The sequence below is a fragment of the Apostichopus japonicus genome, chromosome 9 (assembly GCF_037975245.1).
Source record: "Apostichopus japonicus isolate 1M-3 chromosome 9, ASM3797524v1, whole genome shotgun sequence".
Classification (NCBI taxonomy): domain Eukaryota; kingdom Metazoa; phylum Echinodermata; class Holothuroidea; order Aspidochirotida; family Stichopodidae; genus Apostichopus; species Apostichopus japonicus.
The window spans coordinates 5,057,533-5,079,789 of NC_092569.1; the positions used below are offsets into that span (position 1 = coordinate 5,057,533).

General features: G+C 38.7%; 1 protein-coding gene and 1 long non-coding RNA gene across 4 annotated transcripts in view; one reads left to right on the top strand and one right to left on the bottom strand.

The window, feature by feature from the left end:
• Nucleotides 1-439: 439 nt before the first annotated feature.
• The window catches only part of LOC139974570 (hephaestin-like protein), a 43,058-nt gene continuing 21,240 nt past the window's right edge, over nucleotides 440-22,257 (top strand). The window contains exons 1-5 of one of the 3 annotated variants that reach the window (XM_071981809.1): nucleotides 440-641; nucleotides 12,893-13,080; nucleotides 17,257-17,501; nucleotides 20,359-20,571; nucleotides 21,411-21,554. In XM_071981809.1, coding sequence (XP_071837910.1) covers nucleotides 492-641; nucleotides 12,893-13,080; nucleotides 17,257-17,501; nucleotides 20,359-20,571; nucleotides 21,411-21,554 — 940 coding nt within the window. In that variant the 5' untranslated portion in view covers nucleotides 440-491. Of the gene's footprint in view, nucleotides 642-6,262; nucleotides 6,658-12,892; nucleotides 13,081-17,256; nucleotides 17,502-17,919; nucleotides 18,029-20,358; nucleotides 20,572-21,410; nucleotides 21,555-22,257 lie in introns of those variants that run through there. The other 2 variants (XM_071981810.1, XM_071981811.1) reach the window with 2 other exon arrangements.
• LOC139974582 (uncharacterized) lies at nucleotides 10,047-11,497 on the bottom strand. Its single transcript, XR_011795511.1, has 2 exons — nucleotides 10,756-11,497; nucleotides 10,047-10,699 (listed from the first exon to the last, which is right to left on the bottom strand). It is a non-coding gene; the product is annotated as an uncharacterized lncRNA (long non-coding RNA).

Genomic DNA, 22,257 nt, shown 5'->3' on the forward strand with positions numbered 1-22,257 from the left:
CGATGGTGGTGTCTAACACTTCTGTTACACCTCATTCGAAACTAGGTCAGATAACCGGCATTTTGCGCGAGTCTTCACACCCTTTAATATTCAGACCTATGTAGATGCCCTTCAATCTAAATAGACGATGTCGGTGTTTACAACCATTTAAGTTATCTTAACAAGTGAGTCGTCGACCGTTTAATCCCAACACAGAAACGTTTGTGCCCGACAAATAATAATATAACGGTTTGTTCCATTTGTAAAACGTATAGATGCCATGCCATATTTGATCGCTTCCTGCGGGATTTATGATAGGTCAAATTAACAGATTATAGTGTAAAAGAACTCAACTCTTTCCTTAAATGCGTGAATATATATATATTGCGCCACCAGCTTCAGGTTCCAACTAAGTAGTTGTTATTAAGCGATAACTTCCTGTTCAACACAACCTTCATGTTTTACTGTGGACGAGGGTGCTATAGAACGACAGCAAGGTAATTGGATCATTGATGCGAGACACTTGCTCAACAATAAAACTATCATCTCTGAAATGTACAGACTTTCGGGGTGCTTTATATAAATCGATAAGTTATCGATACACGGTCTTAAAGGGGGTATTTGAAAGGAATTCTCAAGAAGATCGAGGGACTAAATTCTTGGTACGTATACAGGATTAGTTTAGAACTAACTTAAAGCTAAACTTTAACATACATAGCACAAGAAAAAGGGGGATTGAGGTGCATCATTTTGATGATCAAGTGTGCACCGTTGGATGCTGTTATATCTAAGTGTTTTTCATGTTGAGGTTGCTCTGTCTCCATACAAACATGATTTCGAAGATGCAAAGCTTTCCTGAAATGTGACATGACGAAAGTTGTAGTTTGTTGCCGAGGGGCTGAGACTTTTTCTGCTGTGAAGTAAAGTGACCAGGTCCTCTGATACTGGTAACACCAAGGGGAAGTCTATCAAGAGTGCTTACATCAACTTGACATACCGTACGTAACAAATTTTTAGTACCGATAGGTCCTCATTCAGGCAATGATGGTCCCCGTAGCTCGGTCCATCTCTGCTTGTGTAGGCATTTGTCTGTTAAGCTGAAAGGAGGGAAAGCATGATAGAAACACTCCGCACTGATGGCTATTACCATAGCGGTTGCATTAGGACCCAAAGAAACGTACCTTTGTACGTGAGTATTGATGAGTCTTGATGTCAATTTGTGGTTTTCTCTATAGACAGTATTCTATATATATATATATATATATATATATATATATATATATGTTGATACTAGTTGAGACTAGTGGAACACTAGTAGTTGTGACTCGGAGCTTCACGCGTCAACAAGTTGTCTCACGATCGCTATAACGCGTGAAACTCCGTGTTACAACTACTAGTGTTCCACTAGTCAACAAGTTGTCTCAACATATATTCCGCTCTGTCCACTGGCACTCTGCGCCAAGATAGACGCCAACCAACCAACTCTCTCTCTCTCTATATATATATATATGTATATGTGTGTGTGTACTTCTAAGCGGATTCGACTCTTAGCTATGTTAGCTTTACCCGGTATATGAGCAGCAGAGATCTACATACTGTTGTCGATGGAACAAAACCAAATGTTTCGCTTTCCGACTTAAAACCACTGACCCATTCGCTTCAAGTTGTGTGTTTTAAAGCTTTAAGTCCGACTATCTCAAGAGACCTGTACAGAATAACGGTCCATATCAGTCCACGCTAGGAAAGTTGGACACTAAAATGCTAATCCCTTCAGCTAAAAAAAAACCGAACGAATTTTCACACAGGCAAGATCCATTATATCAAGGATTGTATAGTGTTAGTCTTTATTTTATTTTCATCATCAGCTTAAAGCCCCCCTCCACCCCAGAACCTTATGGCAATCTGCATTACTAGGACCGTACTGCAACCTGTGCATTATCAGGAACTTAATGCAACCTGCATTATCAGGACCTGACTACCTTACTGCAACCTGGCAATATCGGGGCCTTACTATGACCTTCATTATCAGGCCCTTATTACACTTTGGCTGCACTTCATTACTGCGATTCACTTGAATTGTCTCGAGAATGGCGTGTTTTTTTTTAAATAAATTGAGAAATGTCGGTGGTTATAGCCGCACGGCGGGGGCAATTCGGACAGGGGTAAGATTAGCCAAACTCTCAGTATATCAATCAGCTCTTCGGAATTGTCAAGTTCTTCGTGAGCCATATTGGACTAGATCACGTGCAGTTATGCCACTCATTTAATGATAATTAAACTGTGACTTATTGCATCATTGTGTCTATAAAAGCAAGTATGCCTGCACGCATATATGCCTTCATGCTTTTTTATTCCAGTATATAGGCAACATAAATTATAATACAATTGTACTGTCCAAGTCTTTCGTAGACCTGTATGACGAAGTCTGCAGCAATTTATGCCTGCCCTCCACACTGCAGTGTATTAAAGTGAAAAACGTGATTCTGCTTCTATAGTTTTACTTGCTAATTAATTAAGTTATACATTGAATGACTTGTATATTAAGTAACTGCTACATTTAATAACAAGTCTGAAAAAAAGCAAAAAGCATTGCAATTCATAAATGATCCAAGACAAATATGCCACTGTAAAGGTAATGCTATAAAATACATGACAAGTACCACATTAAACTATACCAAACTAAACAGGAGAGGCAGGGAGCAGCAGCCTATTCAGTTACTGATGTGAATAGAGAGGATAAACGGCCGAATGCTCTTCCTAATTTGGCGAGCAACACAACGAGGCTTCTACTGCATCAATCTCTCACGTATAGTCCTGGAATGCGGACTATTCATGTGACGACAATAAAGCCGGATACACATTCGTCATATTCTCATATCATAGGTCATGTTCGAGACCTTACAATACATTAAAGGATGACCTTAGGCAAACCTTTTGTCTCGATATTCATTGTATTACTAATATCAACAGGCGCGTATCCAGGATTTTCTAACCCGGGGGGCGCGAATTACTATCTAAGCGGAGCGCCACCATCGGTTGGCGCGGAGCGTACAAGAAAATTTCTGGTTTATGATACCCCCCAGATCACCGGAAATGGCAATTCTCTGGCTTGAAAATGACCAACCAGATGTACACTTTTGCCTGAGAACCAAGTATTTCCCAAAAGTTTTTTTTTCCATCCATAACCTTTTTGAAGATTGTCATCAGTCACACATCATGTTCGACCTCATTGCATGTCCTATGGATCATTGCTTTTGTAGGTGATTCTACGTCACGGCCCACAATATCCGAAAGCCCCACTTTTCAAGGTTTTAAGCCCATTATTTGTTGAGAATTTGAAAATTCACATTTCTCGTGAATAAAAATCACTTCAAAACATACCCATAATGTTGCACAAAATTCTATCTATGGACAAGCAATATAGAAAACTCCTTGAACCCCTAATAGACAGGTCAAAATTGCACGAGTAGAGGAAAGTATGATGAAGAATGTTGGTGAGGAAATTTTCGAAAATTCCGACACAGTTAATTTATTGGTGTAGAAATATTGCAACCTCTTATAACGGCTATTATAAAACTTGGTTGAAGGAAATGACAAATAGCAGATATTTCCGATATCTGGTATATCGAAACCGAACACTACACACATAGGCGTAGGTCCCGTAGGAGGCGGGGCTGCAGCCCACGGGCCCCCCCCCTTCCCGCAACCAAATTTTCCCCATTTTTTTCGGGCACCTACTGAAAGAAAAATAAATAGCAATGAATAGCTTAAAAATGATCTCCTTGGTAATTAACATAATTTAAAAAAAGTTCTAAGCTTGGCCGACATTACTACTGTAAAAGAGAGTTTTGACATAAATGGATCTGTATGGTTTTTCTCCATCTACATAAGACATTTGGTTGTTTACATTAGCATTCGGCGGTATACTGTGCAACTTTCACGGATCTTAAGGCACACGATGCCATGCAATGTAATGACCGATGCTTGCTTATATGATATTGACATCGATATGTTGAACGCGCGCACCGCGCGCGAAAAATTTTGGCTTTTTTCTCGGGCAAGTCGTTACAGCCCCAAATCCAATTTGGCTCCTACGCCTTTGACTACACACATAGACAGTTTTTGAGGCTGTTCATCGTGGAACATGCATTTCAATGCTCACTGATATGATGCTAATCTGCTCTTTGCTTTACAAATTCGAACAGGCGTGTAGCGAGTAATTGCCAAGGGAGGGGCGAAGCCTGTAGGCAAACTATCTAAGCAAAGCGCCACCATGAGTTGGCGCGAAGCGTACAAGAAAAATTTTGGCCGAAAATGCCTCCCAGATCGCTGGAAATGACACTTCCCAGGCCTTGTAAGTTGCATCTAAGCATTGTCTATTTTGAAATTACTAGCGATGTCGTAAAGAAAATTTGCTCGGGGGGGGGGGCGGTCGCCCCCTTCCCGAAATGCGTCACGTTCCCCGACGACTCGGTCGAGTTCAAGACCAGCCACAGTTGGTTCCATATAGCACAACAATTGTTAAGGCGTCCATACACACACACGCGTTATGATAGACCATATATAGTATTTATATAGATACATTAGTGAGAGAGAAAAAATGGAAACGTCAAAAATGGAGTTGTCGGTGTAAGGGGTAGGGTGAGGCGCACACCCCCTCCGTAATCCTTGATCTGTCACTGGCTACCCTGTGTATATAATTGGGATTAGCGCTTTAACTATGACCGTTCCTCTTTCTCTTCCCGAGGTCTTGGCTATCTTCTACTCCCTCCTTTTCTCCTTTTTCTCTCTTTTTTCTTTTTCTCTTCCCTTCCTTCCTCTCCTCCTTTTCTTTTTCCCCCTCCTTTTCCCTTTTTTCTTCTCTCCTTTTCTCTCCTATTTTCCTTACCCGGGGGGCGCGCGCCCCCAACGCCCCCCCCTGGATACGCACCTGATCAAGTATGTTTTTCACCTTCACTGTATACATTACGTCAGATTCATGGAGAAAACTGCTCACTGTTACATCTTCGAAACCGCAATGCATTTTTGCATTCCGGTTTCTCCATGCCGCTTGGTCTGAGTTCCCGGCCAACTATTTGAAGCGAGGACAGTAAGATAAAACCTTTGATATCTGCACCGAGCCGGGAACTAGAAATAGGGAGCCCGGGTAATCATGTTTTTGCTGTATTTTGAACAGGGGCGTCCACATGGGAGATAAGATGTTAAGTCGTCACTTTTGAGGAATTATCGTAAATGAAGGTTGATTAACATGCAAACTGGTGCTACATTTTACAACTTTTGAAAAAATGTTGAAGAATTTTTGACGGGTTAAGGGTATTATGCATATACATGTTATATAATTATATATGTACTACACACTAGGATATATTTTTTGTAAGATTGTGTCTGCCAGTGGGGGGACGGTAGGTGCGAGTCGGGGTACTAAGTCAACGTATAACTAATTGATGTAAATTAGTCTAAGAAGTTTGAATTTACGTTTGTAGTATACCTTTACCTTCCAAAGTAATATTAAGTTCACGATGGTCAACTTCACTGATTAACTTTAGGAACGGTTTGACCCTTTTGTCGCCCCAATTTCGGTTCTTAATTTGTCTATTTAATGTTTGGTAATGGTAGAGGAGGGGGAGGAGAAAGAGGAGGAGGAGGAGGAGGAGGAGGAGGAGGAGAAACCACACAAAGGCTTATCAAAGCAAATAGTTGATGTATAGACGATTTTAGGCTTTATCAGTTCAAGACTACAGGGGAAGTGGGCTTTCGTAATCAGTTGTACAGTATACGAGATGGAACTTGTTGAAAACGTTTACAAACATATTTATCGAATGCTTACTTTCGGTCAGGGTAGTTTTATGCTGAATTTAGAATCGCTTGTTGTGCAGAAAGTTTTGGTCAGTATAGGCCTATAGGCAACGTGATAGGCTATGGGTATTATTTATTAACCGACTGAATATCCGAATGCTATTATTATTATTAATGTTATTAACATTTTGCCAGTATCTTAAGAGTCAACTATAGGCCTAGATGCCATTCGTTTGACATCCGCTTTTATGCCTACGCCAAAACAGCCGAAGAGATAAGTAACAAGGATATGGGTGTAACTGAAGTGTAAAACAATCTTATCTCTAATTGTGTACATAAACTGATATTGATATATATAGGTTGGATGGAAGGGCAAATATTATACAAGATGTGGTATGTAAGTTGGCGTATAGTAAAACGATACTCAAGAAAAGAAACATTAGCTGGTGTTTCGAATTTCGAATTAGTGGTGATAATGAGAGCGCTGTTGTTTCTCGGAATAACCAGATTGCCTTTCCGTATACGTGCCAAACAATCCGTTCACATTTACGGACCTGAAGGTCACTACGCGGTTCACCATCGATGAGACGTGATTCCTGGTGCTGCTTGGATATATTTATATCGTTGTGTCACGTGCCCGTCCGGCATTACTGCCAAAGGAGTAAGCAGGGCAGCCTGTAGAAGTAGTTACCGATAGGATATCTGTACGAGATAACAAACCTATATCTGACTTGCTGTAGTAATATTATTCGAACAACTGGCGTTATATACTGAGCAGTATCTATAGGAAGACGATCCATGAGGGAATAGTTACCGTGGAAACCAACTCAAGTTCCAACGGATCACCTCATCACCAGTACCCTCTCCAACGCGTTAGCATACGTAAGAAGTCTTATTGTTATTATACGATAAGGTGAAGTTGCTACTGAACGTATAGGCAGATTCCTGGTTTAGGATGCAGGAGTGGATGCTCTTACTTCTAAGCTTAATTTTTTTAAGGTGTAACAGAATTTATTATGCTGTAATTTGCATGAAGTAATAGTGATCTTTCTCATTTTAGAGTTTAAGCCTACAGTTAGCGAACTCCATACTATAGGTGAACGTATAGTAAATGAACAATAAAAGCACGCATACGTACGTACGTCTTTCACTGGAGACTACTGCACATCTACAAGCTCCGTAACATGCAGTTAGTCACACCACAGAGTTGTCAGAGACCACCCGAGCCACCAGGAGTTTGTCATACTATCCAGGGGTGGTGAGAGGAGGGGAGGAGAAGGGCTGAACGTAGCGGTAGTTTTGTTACATATAGATGTAACAAAAATTAGTTGTCCCAAAAGTAGATTTCACTTTTAGAAAAGATTTGAATTTTCGAGACGGCACCTTGGTTTCCTCTGTGAACAAGAAACTAAGAGTGTCATGTCCATGTTATCACATTTTGAAGTTGAAGATTCACATACTATAGTATATGCGAGGGGGAGGGGGGGGGGGGTGCTGGACCAGATAAATTAAGGGGCCTCACTAGCTGTAAGGCAAGAAATGCATGCGTTAATTGTACATGTTTAAATTTTAATCCAGGAGCACAGTTAATAATAGTTGTGTATGTGTAATATAGGCTATACGGCGGCTGTGCCAGGGAAGTGGGTGCATGTTACACCATGTAGGACTAATTATAATATCGAAAGGCAACAGAAAAAATACTTATTTTATCATATTCTCTGAAATATTTCAAATCTCACGTAGTCCTGGGTGTGGGCCTCCACAATGTCTGATCAAAATAAATTCAGCTCCAGGGAAATGGTGAAGGAAACTTTTGGCACCTTTTATTGGTAGTAGCCTGATGACTGATGACCACCATTAAATGTTCGATGTGATCGCCTATGTTGCATAACGATACTATGGTACGTAGGCTTACACAGTATTATGTAAGCTGATGAATCGCTATATGATCTAAACCAAACTTTGCCTATAGGCCTAATTTTGCGATCCCATGCACATAATGACAATAACCCTCAGATCTGATTTGTCATTTCAAAATATGCTAGAATATATCTAGATAGAACTTCAAAGAAAGTGTTTTACGCGTATAGTATATGGTCTAATTGAGGTACTAGTTTCAATGTAATAACTGGACGCCTGCAAAAGTTAGCAACCCAGTAACACACATTCTTATCTTACATAACATGCATTATATATATATATATATATATATATATATATATATATATATATATATATATATATATATATATATATATATATATATATCAACATCGACATGCCAGGCTATACAGTTACTCAACGGTGTTTGTTTGGACTGATACGATACAGAGCAACTTGCTTTAATAGGGTACAACGTACACTATATATAAGTTAACAGTTAACACAGACATTGTCACAAGTATAGAGGTCACTACGATAACTAATGAAACACTGCGCTGAATGTATGCTTTAGGCCTTCTTGATATCTGGGCTTCTATTCACAGTTGTGTTTCGTTTGTTCCGTTGTTTATTTTTGACTTTTTAATAGTTAGGCCTATACCTCACAAATCTACTGCCGGTCAATTAACCCATATATTGCGTGATGAATAACATAGCTACAAATAGACACGTGGTTATACCAAAACTGTGACGTATCAGTGGTGTGCAGGGTTTTTGAATGGTGGTGGGAGGGTACAGAGTTTGAAATCCTCTCCCCCTCCCCTCCCCACCGCCCCGACGGACAAAGCTAGAGAAGTGAAGCTTCATGAAAGAGCCAGAGGCGGAGAGATGATTTTATAAAAATAAAAAAGAAGCTGCATGGCGCGTGGTCCTGGGATTGGTGAAGCAGACTATCATGTATGAAACGCCAAAAGGGCAATGTATTATGTTGTTTACTTCTATGCTGTCTGTTATCATGCTGTTGTCTCCTTCAATGTTCTTGTCTCCTTCAATGTTCTTGTCATCTTGTTTACCTTCAATGTTGTTGTCTCCTTCAATGTTGTTGTCTACTTTGATGCTGTTGTCTAAGTAACAGACATAGGCGTACGGGACCGTTTCAGTTTGGGGGGCAGAAATTTTTGTGCCCGAAAGTTCCCGTGACACTATCTAAGCGGAGCGCCACCATCGGTTGGCGCGTAGCGTACAAGAACATTTTTGGCAAAAAATGCCTCTCAGATTGCCGGAAACGGCACTCCTGAGGCCTTGCAAGTTGCATCTAAACATTCTTAATTTTATAATCTCACGTTTTAGAAATTTTCACTTCCCCAAAAATTTGGTAAATTAGAAGAAGAAAAAATGGTGACATCACTTTGAAGGGGAAAAATAGGACAGTATATTTTTTAAGCTCCTATTTAGTTACCGTATTTATTATTTTAACACAGTACTCAGCTACCTCCAGAAAAACATACATTGTTCAACGACATCTAGGCGGGATAATGTCGCTGTGTCAGGTGAGACTGCGATTTGTCTCACAAAAAAGTATAAAATATAACAAAAAATATGATAAACCTGTAGTTCTAGGCTTGTAGGGACTCCACCCCCCCCCTTACCATCCATGAAAAAGAAAATGTTTCTTCAATATACACTCATGTCGGAGATGTCCAGGTATACAGTTGACTAGTTAAAAAAAATGATCGTATAAAAAGCGTGGTAGCCCACATGAGCTGCGCTTACGGTGGTGTTACACGGAAATATTCGGGCATCATGATGCTAAATAAAGAAAACATGGAATTGTCGGGCAAAAATTTGAAAAAGATTCGGGCAAGCTACTGCATACAGTATTTATATGTATGTATATATATATATATATATATATATATATATATATATATATATATATATATATATATATATATATATATATATATATATATATATATATATATATATATATATATATATATATATATATATATATATATATATATATAGCTATTCCCTCCTTGCCGACCTATTATTTCAGGAATTGGTACGCTAACTGAACATCTTTCAGGATATATGGACTCCGTACTCAACCCTTTATTAACCCATATTCCTTCTTATATACAGGACACTACGCATTTTTTGAGAATTCTTAACACTATTCAGGCGTTACCAATTAATTCCTTACTCGTTACTATGGATGTATCCTCTTTGTACACTAATATCCCTCATGACGAGGGAATTATCGCTTGTCAAAATTTTCTTCGTGAGCATGCCACCAACCCCACTTTAGGTGATGATCTTGGTCCCATTTTACGTTTCATATTAAGTAATAATTATTTCTCTTTTAACGGGAAATATTATCTACAAATCAATGGTACCGCTATGGGCACTAAGATGGCACCTTGTTACGCCAACATATTTATGCACGAATTAGAACAGGAAATGCTATCCACTTCTCCTCTTAAGCCATCACATTATTATAGATATATTGACGATATATTTTTTGTCTGGCCACATGGTGAAGAATCTCTTAAGTCTTTCTTTGATCATGTTAATTCTTTTCATGACAGCATTAAATTTTCTGTCGAAGTTTCCAAACATCAAATTTCATTCCTAGATGTTCTGGTCAAGTTGGATGGCAATTCCTTAACCACTTCGGTCTATTATAAGCCCACTGATATTCATATGTATTTACACTCTAATAGTTTTCACCCACATAATCTCAAGAGTTCTATTGTTTACAGCCAATGCCTTAGACTTAAACGCATTTGCTCCAACCCATGTGATTTTAAACACCAGGTATCCATATTAACTGGTTATTTCTTGAACGTAGGATACCCCCTTCACTTAATTAGACAGGGTATTTCCAGGGCCGACAAGTTGAGCCGTGAGGACTTATTAAAATACAAGTCTAAAAGTCCCAACACACGCATTCCGTTCGTTACCAGTTACAACCCCCTCATCAAATCTTTCATTCGCTCCATCAAACAGGAATTTGCTGTATTTCAAGACGATCAGTCTGTAGGAGAATCGTTTAAGGTACCCCCCATGCTAGCATTTCGTCAACCCCCCAACCTTAAATTTCTTCTCACTTCCTCCAGACTCCCCCGCTCAGTTTCCACCTCCGCAGGCAATTTTCCTTGCGGTAAACCTAGATGCCAAATATGCCCCCATATTACCCCAGGCACCGTGGTCAAGATTCCCAATGTTGACTTTAGTCTTAGACCCCCTTCCCTCTCTTGTGATTCTATTAATGTTATTTACATTTTCTATTGTGTACTTTGCAAAGAGGGCAACAATTATGTAGGTGAAACAGGCTCCCGATTCCGCTTACGTTTTAATAATCACAAAAAATCTATTCGTGATAATTTTGCAGGATTCCCAGTGTCCGAACATTTCAATCTTCATGGTCATTCTCTAAAAACCTAAAATGTATTTTAATTGCCTCGAACTTCAAATCAACTACTGAACGTAAACGTAAAGAAATCGATTGGATCTTTCGTATTAAGTCTCACATCACCGGCCTCAACAAAGACTTGGGACCCCTTAACAACTACCAGTTCTACAAGCATATGTAATCCGTTCTTTGCTCCTTAATCCGCTTCCTGTATAGTCATGGTTTATTTGGTTTTAATTCCATCATTGCAACTTACACTTATCTAGCGTCATACTTTCATTGTGTCACATTTTGTACTTCTCATTCGACTGCCAAGTATTGCTGACGAAGGTCCCAGGGGGACCGAAAATTCCAATATATTTTCTAAAACTTACTCCTTATTTGTCAATTATGAGTCATATCTTATTTCTCTGGTTTTCTCTAATAGTATATATATATGTATATATATATATATATATATATATATATATATATATATTTCTCCGCTTAGGCTGCCCGAATTTTTCAGGACTTTTGCCCGAATGTCTTGACCTCTGGAAATTTGGGGGGGCAGTCTGCCCCCCCCGCCCCGTACGCCAATGGTAACAGATAAAATAGAAGTAAACTACATAATACATTGCCCTTTCGGCGTTCCATAGTCATGTAGTCATGGTGTGAATTGTGACAGTGAAAGAACATCACCTTATTTTATGACTCTTACCTTCCTTATTATGTGTTTTTATTTTCGATATGCTTACACAATGAGCTGACTGCGAGGTATTCCAACGAATACAAAACACCTTTCACATGGTGTCATAATTGCGTTTCGAAGGAAGGTGAAAGGTCGCATTGACTGTATCGTCGTTTTTGTTATCGAATTTAGTGAGATATTTGAAATTGATATGTAAACGTTTATTCACAACGAATTACAGAGTTCATCTATAATTCGAATCAGAGATATCTTTAATACCGAAAGTTGAGATATAATTCATTTGTTATGCCTAATTGCATCATCTCAGGTAGGATTTGGAGTGAACCCAATCGAATTTAGGCAATAAGGTATTTATTTTCCCGTGCACCTTTGCCCATACCTCGGCATGCACATTATAGTCTATATAGTCAATGTTCATACATGTGTCTTGAATCAACGATGCCCTACCGTATTTACACTGTATACAGTACATGGGCTCTATTACATGGTCATCATCATGCAGAGAGAGGGAAGCATGAATTATACAACTCATGATTGGTTTAAACATGAACATGAATAAAAGGAAATCCGTTGATACAATGCGCAAAATTTACGCAACGAGAACTGGCCGAGTGTTGGGAAGCACTGTGCTATAAACTTTCTCCCATTCTATAAGTCAAAGTTAAACGGTAAGATAGAAGTTTGGAAGTACCATGGAAGTCCAATCCTTGATATATTATGGTGGGTTGGCATGGAGGGTTGGGTCGACCGATTCACCGGCTTGAAACCCTGAGACGTCGAAGCGCAGCGCAACTTATAGTTGAGAGGTTTCAAAGGCCCGATTTCCATCCTCTTGTTTGCGAAGGGGGTGGGGGGGGGGGCTGCTCATTTCGTCTGAAGTGATAATGAGCAGCTTGTGTCAAACTTGCCAGTTGAAATTACTTCAATCTCGACCAATAGGCTGTAATATTATTCCGTTTTCCTCCACCGACAGCCTACCGAAGGTCGCTTCCAGTGAAGATGATCGAAACACTTGCTCAGGCTATCGGCCCACACATCTGTTTGTTGAGCAGACAAAGTTGCATTTATATTATATAATATATGAACCAACATTTTTTTTTGCTTCTTACTTTTTTTCGTGATAGTGTTCCAGAAAGATGAACTTAAAGAGGAACCTCCGTAGCCTATTATTGGTGGCAGCGTTCGTCGTCGTCACTTTTGAAGGGGTCTCCGCTAAAGATCGTGTGTATTTTATTGGAGTCAAGGAAATAGAGTGGGATTACACTCCATCTGGAAAGAACTTGATCAAGGATGTGGAGTTTTCTAAAGATGGGTAAGTGCATGGCTCGAATTATGGTATGATATAACGACGGCATGTGGCTCTTAAAAGTTTCCGTTTCCGACAACAACGATGCCGTTTACGTCTCATATTTATCTCAAACATGGCTCAAAGTTGTCCAGAAACGTCAGCTTCGTATTTATATATTTGCGCCAGCAAGCAAATAATAAGGAGCTGCGTGGGAAGCGTTATAATCTATAGACCCTGCAGGGTTTTACGAACAATGCCATTAATTTTCCTGTTTGCTGTCTCTTCCGTGCGTGATTTCTGTGGGGACTGAAATTGTCTTGGTATCCTTTTTGAAAAACTGACAAGTTGCGTGGGTGCCCTGTCATTTCAATCATAATTAAAAAAAAAAAGCTGATCGACCGGTTAAGAAACTGTGATGTCGGCGTAACCACCACCGTGTGTTGCTGGCCTGAAGATAATTTGCTTGATATATAATTTTTTTCCCTTTCAAAGACCTCCAATTTTGTTTTAAAGTTTATAGTAGTATTAATGATACTTCCTGATTAAAAAAAAATGTCTGTTGAAAGACCAAGAGGAAGCTTCGAAGAGTCGGCGTCTCAACCTAGCCTTCGGCTGTAGCCTATCACACTCAATGCGAGAAGACTACACTTCTGAAACAGAGGAAGGTGAATTCACAAGCATCAAAGGAGTCAACAGCATCGAAGAAGACAATAACGTTGAAGGAGACAACAACATCAAAAGAGATGAAACAGACAGTATATAGAAGTAAACAACATAATACTTTACCATTTCTTCGTTCCATAGCCCTAGCCTCTAACGGTTACTATATTGTGGACGACTTTATTGCAGTTGATTTCGGAGAAAAGACGAAATGGGGTCCAAAGGTACAAGAATTATATAGAAATGGAGGTCGGTGATTTGTGGAGAGGAAGTTATATAAGCCTTATCAGTTTAACTGAACCCCTCTTCTCTAAGTGGAATAGTCCCACCATTTTACTTGCATTCCCCTTCGAGTCTAAGTGGAGTGGATCTGTTACTGCGGTTTCATTTCGTACTTATTTACGGAGAGCCAAACGTTCCATAAATGTCGAAAAAGAAAGTGAAGTGTCCAAGTTAATATATATATATATGTCCAATTCGATATCAACATGTTACAATTCCATATGAACATGTCGAAACAAAATACCAATATGTCATTACGTCTATCAACATGTCAAATTCAACATCAGCATGTCGAAAACTTTTAACAGCATACCACTACTACATTGGTCATGTCAACATTGCTTGCTAGATACAATATTGACGTCATGCTATAATTTTGGCACATCGGCGCGCGCCATCGTTTCGTTAATGCCCAAAACTGTATATATATGTCGAGATTTATATGAGAATGTCCAAAACTTGTGTCAGCATGTTGAGAGAAGGAAATAAATTGTCTGGGCCATGGTAGAGGATAAATTTGCAGTAAATCGACCTGTGATGTCATTATGATGGCTCGCATCTTGCAGTGATGTGAGCCTAGTTTATTGCATTGCACTGCACTTGGCCCGCGTTTACTTTCAACCCAGTCTGCATCGATGCGATACTCAACTGGACCGGGAACCCAGAAGATTTGAAAAGAGACAGAGGGTTTGATGGGCAGGTTATGTCCGTTTAAAGGCATTCAGGGTTATGTGTTGCTGCTTTTTAAGGGTTTTTTTAAGGCTATAAAAAATAAAACCTATGACTACAAATTTATCCTCTACCATTGCCCAGACAACCGCAAGGGCCCAATTCGAATATAAACACGTATTAATTTCGAAGACATTATGATGATTAATTCGAATACATATGAGGATTAATTCGAATCCTGATATACACGTAAGTTATGCTGTAATCTAGATCAAGTTGGCCTGGGTGTACGTCAATAGAGACTAAATTTGCAATTTCTCATTTATTGCACTGGCGAGGACACAATGTGGGTGAAAGCTATAAGACATGCCATGCAGTTCTTGTCTGATTTTATATGCGTATTAATACGAGGATATATTAAGCGGTGTTTGTCCCATATGGCTTGCCATACACATGCGGGCCAAACGATGATGACCCTGCAGCTATTCACAATAGCATTACACCCTGTTTACATATAGCATTAATCGTCAGGCTATCCTCCTGGGCGGAGACTTAATCCTTGTTTGCAATCTCAATATTGACAAACAAGGAGGGAGGCAAGGACAAATGTTATAGCACGGGATGAAGGTCTTCTTACGTACGTTAGTTGAATTTAATCTTATTTATATGTGGGATTCTGGAAGTTCAACAATTCCCTTTTAATTGACAAAAATTATGTTATTATAACCAAATACCTTGATTGAAAATGAAATTAATAAAACTGTTCACCTTGATCCTGCAAGCCGTACTTTGGGAATTTATTAAGTATAAATTTCGTATTCACACTATCAGCTACAGTAAGTATAAAGCCCGTGCTATGCAGGAAAATTATATCCTTTTTTGTTTTAATTTCACTACTTGAGCGACAATTCGTAATTGATAAGTTCGCTGATATCACAATAAGTCTTAATTTACTTTACAAGCATACGTTAGATGGAACTACCGCTAGGTTTAGGGCACGTTGGTTCGAGTCCATGGTGGAAAACTTTGTCCAGTCTAATCTAATTTCATAAGAATTCATAATTCAACAATTTATTTTAATAAGCTCCGTCAAGCCGGGATTATGTACATCAAGGATCTATTCAGAAATAAAGCATCGCCCATTTTCATATGCTCATTACTTGCAATTAATTTAAGCTGACGAGGTTCCCCATTTACAACGTTTTTTTTTTCTTGTTTCTTCCTGCAATTCCTTTAACATTCTTTTCAGACTGAGTTAGCCAGCGCTCCAGATGAACATAGTATAACTGTCATATCTAATTCTCCAAGTCTTTCAAAAGCGATTTACTCTCTCTTAATCCCTGCCTATTTCTCTTCCTTCACGTGCTTGCGATATGTGGAACGCGTTCTTTAATCTCAATGATGATAACTGTATACATCATTTTTAGAATCCATTTTCGTACTCTCTATGAGACCAAAGGTCAGTAGTTTGAACTTAAATGTCTATACCGACTTCTTGCTACCAAAAGGCTTCTATATTTCATGAAAACAAATTGATAGCCATTTCTGTGACATGATTTTTGTGACATGAATTTTGTGACATGAATTTCTGTGTCATGATTATATACAGAAACCATTGAGCACCTATTTTGGAACTGTCATGTTACCTCAATTTTTCGATTAGATATCGAGCAACTATTTCTTGGGAGGCAATTTATTTTGACCAAAGAAAAAAAAAAAAAGTTTCGTCTTTTGGTTATAATTTAGTGTTAGATCACTCTATGAACTTTTCTGTTTTGCATTGTAAATATTATGTATATAATTAATGCAAGTTGAACGAGAATATGCCAAAATGTAACGAGTACCTTTACAAACCAAAATTCTGAAAGTAGAAAATTATATTAATTCTAAACCCGACATGCCAAAACGTAATATACTAATGACTGACCACATGTTTGGCTCATCTCCCAAGCCCGTTCGAAAATTTATCTGTTTCTGTTAAATGTTTGGTTGTGTTAACCGGTTGTACTGTGCTCCTATATACATTAATTCGATTGAATATAGATTGAATTGGTTCTGATTGAAGTAAAGTAAGATAAGTATAACATTAGGCCTATATAGGCCAGTATTATTTAAGTAGGAAACAATGTATGCATGATAAAAATAATTCCTATATAGTTTACTATTGAGATTCCATAACAATGCCATATCAATGTTGTTATATCAGAACTGTAAATACAATTATGTATACCATGAAGAAAAGAAAAATATTTGTTTGCCAAACAACGGAATTCACTATCATTTAAGTGATTCTAGCGGGAAATGAACAAAGGCAGTTAGGTATTTTAGCATGTTCAGTGTCAACCTTTTTAAATGTAACATGTATTAATTTATCATTGCTAGTTCATTTCTGCAATATTTCAAATAAAAAAGCAACATTAACTATGCTGATCAACAACAGTTTACAACATATTACATTTAAACCTACTTAAACTCATAAGTTATAAGGTAACGTTACGGGTTAACTGCTCGTTAAAAGTTAACTGGTTGATGTGGTAAAAGTAGCCTACATTACACCACTATGTAATTAATTGTTTATTTCCGTGACAGTTACGAAGCGGATTACGTAATCGCAGGTCCCAACCGGATCGGATCTACGTATAAGAAGGCGGTATATAGAGCCTATACTGACAATACGTACACCACCGAGCTTGATCATCCAGAGCACCTTGGTATACTTGGACCTATGCTTATAGGAGAGGTCGGTGACAGACTGGTTCTACATTTTAAGAATACAGGCTCTTATCCTGCGACAATGCATCCTCATGGTGTTTTCTACAATAAGGATTCTGAAGGTAAGGCTTTAATTGGTCTATACTTTGAAATCAATGCGGAAGTTCAAGTTATGCTTGGGCCAACAGCCCTGCAGTGGGTCGGGTTAATTCGGAGGAGGGGGGGGGGCGTCCTTCGTCGGGGAAACCATAAAGACGGCCGGTAAAATATGGTAGGAAAGTCAAGAAAATTTCATGTTTAATTTGTTAAAAGTTTCATGACGAAACATTGGATAAGACAATCGTAACTTAATTTCGAAAATGCATGCAAACGACTCAATTACAAGATGAAATGTCGACATTTCGACATAGACCATCGAAACTTTGTGCCGTCTTATATTGATGGTTCAATCCAGATCTTTAGTTATGCGCAAGCTCAATATGCAGTTATGCGGCTGTCTGCAAATTAAAGCTGGACTCATGACTGAGCGGAATTCGACTAAGTTACCAAAACTAGAGGAGAAGATGCCCACTGTGGTTTAGATTCTTTATCGACAAATCCAACGTGGCTAATGAATGTTAAAATTGTCTTCTTATTTCAAGTTGAATTGGTAACTGAAACACTTTTACTCAAGCTCGAAGAGCGCGGATATCTCCGACTTTGGAATAAGTTAGGCCAAACGTAATAAGTACTTACCTTTGTACGGGTAGGCCGAGCCTAGACTAACTTAGACTAGCTTAGGCCAAACTGTACGAATTAATTGGGTTGGCCTTACGCCTAGCCTGGTTCCATCGTGTGTGTGAGTGGGGGTGGGGGGTGGGGGTTGAGGTGGGATCAGTTTGATCAGAAATGTGGTTATGGAATTAGCAATCACAAATCCAAGGTTTGAATCCCTTGAACAGTTAAAATACTTTGCGAGGCCCAGTGCAGGATTCCTGTATGTCTTGCTCAATATATTCATCTTCAGTTATACTTAAGTTATAGGGTTTTATTAAGGGTTTTATAGGGTTTTATATAGGGTTTTATTAAAGGAATTGTCTGGTGGAAGATTTTGATACATTGTCCTTGTAGTTATTATTTTTCTCTTTCTAACCATGTAAAAATTGTCCCCATTCGACGTTTTCTTCTTGTAGAAATCTGGTTTTCAAATTCACCAGTTTCTCACCAAAAGTACCGTTTCAATATGGTGATTGACGTAGTGCTTGCAAATAGGCAAAACAGGCGACTTGAAGTTAGCACTCCCAATTCCGCAGCAAATAAACTCACGTGTAAGCACATAGGATATATAACGTACATACTCGCGAACGTATATACTACGATGCTCAGTTGGTGTACTTGTATAGCGTTACACATAGTACACTCACACTCAAACCACAGTTCATTAACTGTTCTTCGAAATCGCTGAAACAAAATTCACGGATCAAATTAACAGTAAAACGAAACTTGTAAAGTATTCGTTAAACCGAAAGATGAAACTTGGCGGAATCGATGTCATCGCAGAACTGTCCGATTGTAAACGTTAGAGTAAACTATACACGCGCACATTCTTCGCGCTGGAGCTGGATACCGCGATGTATAAACAACGAAGAGCCTGCTGTTAAAACTTATCTTGTGTTACACAAAGACCACGAAACCACCGATCTACTACATATATGGCGGCTTAAGGAGTTTTTTAAATCATATCTAATTTATAAGAAATTTCACCGGAAATTATTGAAGAAATTGATCGAATCGTTGTCAGAGCAGAATGTAGCACTGAGAAGCTTAGGCTTCGCAGAACTGTCCGATTGTCAACGTTTGAGTATAGCCTACATGCGAACATTTTTCGCGTTGGAGCTGGATAGCGCGATGTATAGCCTGAACAACTCAGAGTCTGCTGTTAAAATTTACCTTGTGTTACACAAAGACCACGGAACCACCGATCAAGTACATGGCGGCTTAAGGAGTTTTTGAAAACATATCTAATTTTTAAGAAATTTCACCGGAAATTAAGGAAGAAATTCATCTGTATACAAACGCTGTTTTTGTTGTGATTACCATATAGGTACTGTGCGGAGGGTGGGTTATGACGCAATCTGCTATGGCAGAGCTGACGTCACGTATTGTACTGTTCAAATCATATTTGAAATGTCTATCCATAACGATTAAAAAATCGTTTCTCTGTCAAACGCAACATTAGCGTTCTCATACTTTGACAACATGTTTGGAAAATTATTTACTATTTTTTAAGGTAACTTCTTTGGGCCACCAGACAATCCTTTTAAGGTAATATCATGCACTCAAGTGTCACTTAAAGTTAAGCTTCTGTTTTGATATCCGGAGTAAACACTGACTCACCAATGTCAATTGTTTATTTGCACTTGGCAGGGTCATTGCAAAGGTTTTGCCATTCTTCTCATTGTATCTAAATGATATTGGGAAATTCCCATGTAGGCTGCGTTTACCGTTGTAAATCCCGACAAAAGTGGATGGAATACCTTTCAAAGACCTGTCAACCCATCAAAAGAAAGGTATACACCCTGAGAATTATGGGTAAAACTGGAGATTGTTGCCCAAAAACTGGAAATTTTACAAAACATTCTGAACTCAAGTAAAATTAATTCTTTTAACATTCTAACACACATGTCGGTTTTTTTGGTTGTACGATTTATCAAATGAAAAATATCCACAAGCCCTCGGAAATCGCTTTACTTTGAATCGATCAGTTCAAACATGCGGTGCTTATGAAATTTGGAGATCCCACTGTGACACTGACTATCGAAAATGATCATGATAGTAACAAGGTAATATGCTTTTAAATAGCTGGTGAGCTACTTTATTATACACTCCATGGAAAACCAGTTGAGTTTTGCTTGTAAGGGTCTGCTATACTCCCAGACCCATATATTTTCCTAAAGCTTTTTAGTTTTATCACATGTTGTAATAATGTCATTTCACCAGGTGCCATATATGAGGACAATACAGAAGGGAGCGATAAAGCAGATGATGGTGTCCAACCGGGCGACAGCCACACCTACATATGGGTCGGTAATGAGAGGGCTGGACCCACCGAGGATGAGGATGGCTGTGCTCATTGGCTGTACCACTCACATATCGAAAGTACTGTCGGTACAAACAGTGGACTGCTTGGACCCATGCTCATATGCAGGAAAGGTAATCATGTGGCAGCACACACTATATATGGGGAAAAAATCCCACTTGGTCGTAATTCAATAATTTATTATTTGCAGTCGCCTAATTAATATTGTCCTGCTGACTCCTAATGGGGTGAAAAGCTTGGTTTATTCTGCCATAAAAGTTCATAAGTAGGACTGGCTCCCTTTGGTCTAGATTCATGCAGCCATATAGGTTGCTAGAGCGAAATTTCTACGCGGAGTATCGCCCAGAATGTATATATGCTAGACAGGCTCAAAGTGATCACAAATGGTCAAACTATTTGCAGTGTTGGGTAATGGCATGAGCAATTAAAGTAGGCCATGGCCTAGGGCACCGCAAATTTTGGGACCCTGTGTGTTATTCTCTTAGTTTTTTCACCATTGGATCAGATTTGACGAAAGACATTTACTTCTAGGGTTTCATTGGTGACTTTACAAAAGTGAAATCCAGAAAAAGGTTAATTTGATAGATATGCTATCAGTCAAAGGGGAATAACCCCCACTCCACACCCCCCCCCCCCCAAAAAAAAATGAAAAATATGCCCAATTTGAAAAGTATTGGTTGTAGTTTCCTGCAATGACAAATAACACTACAATAATGTTGTCATGCATGCAGTCAGATGTACAATACTTTTTGAAGCTACTCAGAAACAGTGACAATGATGGGATATATTAACCCAACATTCCATTATTTTGTGACCATATAATTGTCCAGGCTTTCAGATGCAGCATTTCCAGAGCAGAGATTTCTACATGAATAATAGGTATGATAAATGTCCCTTTTACTTTCTTTCACATAACTGTTATTAATTTTACGAGCATGCAATTCTGCTTTAGGTTTTCTCCGGTCAGATGGCTCGAGAAGAGATGTTGACAGAGTTTTCTTCCTCATGATGACAGTGATAGATGAAAACTCCAGCCATTATATCGAAGAGAATGTTCGTACCTTCGTAACTGGGAATCCTGAAGACGTAGATCTTGGTAAGTTCAGTGTACCTCGTACATGTCCAGTTCCGCAAAGATTTAGACATACTGACCATTTAGCCTAGCTTTCAAAGCTGCATGCAGATTGAGCTAGGCTATATTTTGACATGAATGTTTAAAGTAATAGAGATCTATTTTAGCTCATATATTCAGTGAGTTATTATAAATCCAGTTAAATTTGATGCAGAACATTTTCTGTCCGAAAAGTTAGTATACTATTATATTGTTTCATTTCCAAAGCTATACAGCCATAGGGAATAGTTTTAGCCAGTATCGCATCATGAAGTGCCATGCAAAAAATGGTCAAATTGCAATACAAGTCCAAACTTGTATTGTATTTTTTTTAGCACAGCAACTAGTAGTAGCAGTAACAGTAGTAGTTGTTTTGTTGTTGTTCATTATAAGAGAAAAATTTCTGTGCCTTCAAAGCTGCTACACCAAATTTGGACACAAAAATTATTCCCTGTTACAAATTGCAATGCAATTTTTGGTGGTGTGGGGGTTGGCAGTATAATAGGTGGGACTTTGGGGGTATTAAATTCATACCACCCTATCAGGTGTAGGAGTAATCTTGCTATTAGGTTTAGAATATATAAATTTGTAGAATGCCATGTCAAATTGTCAATCCCCCTACAAACTGGTTTTCTCATTGAAAGTGCCAAAATCTGGTGATATTTTATTTAGTTCACTTTCCAAAGAA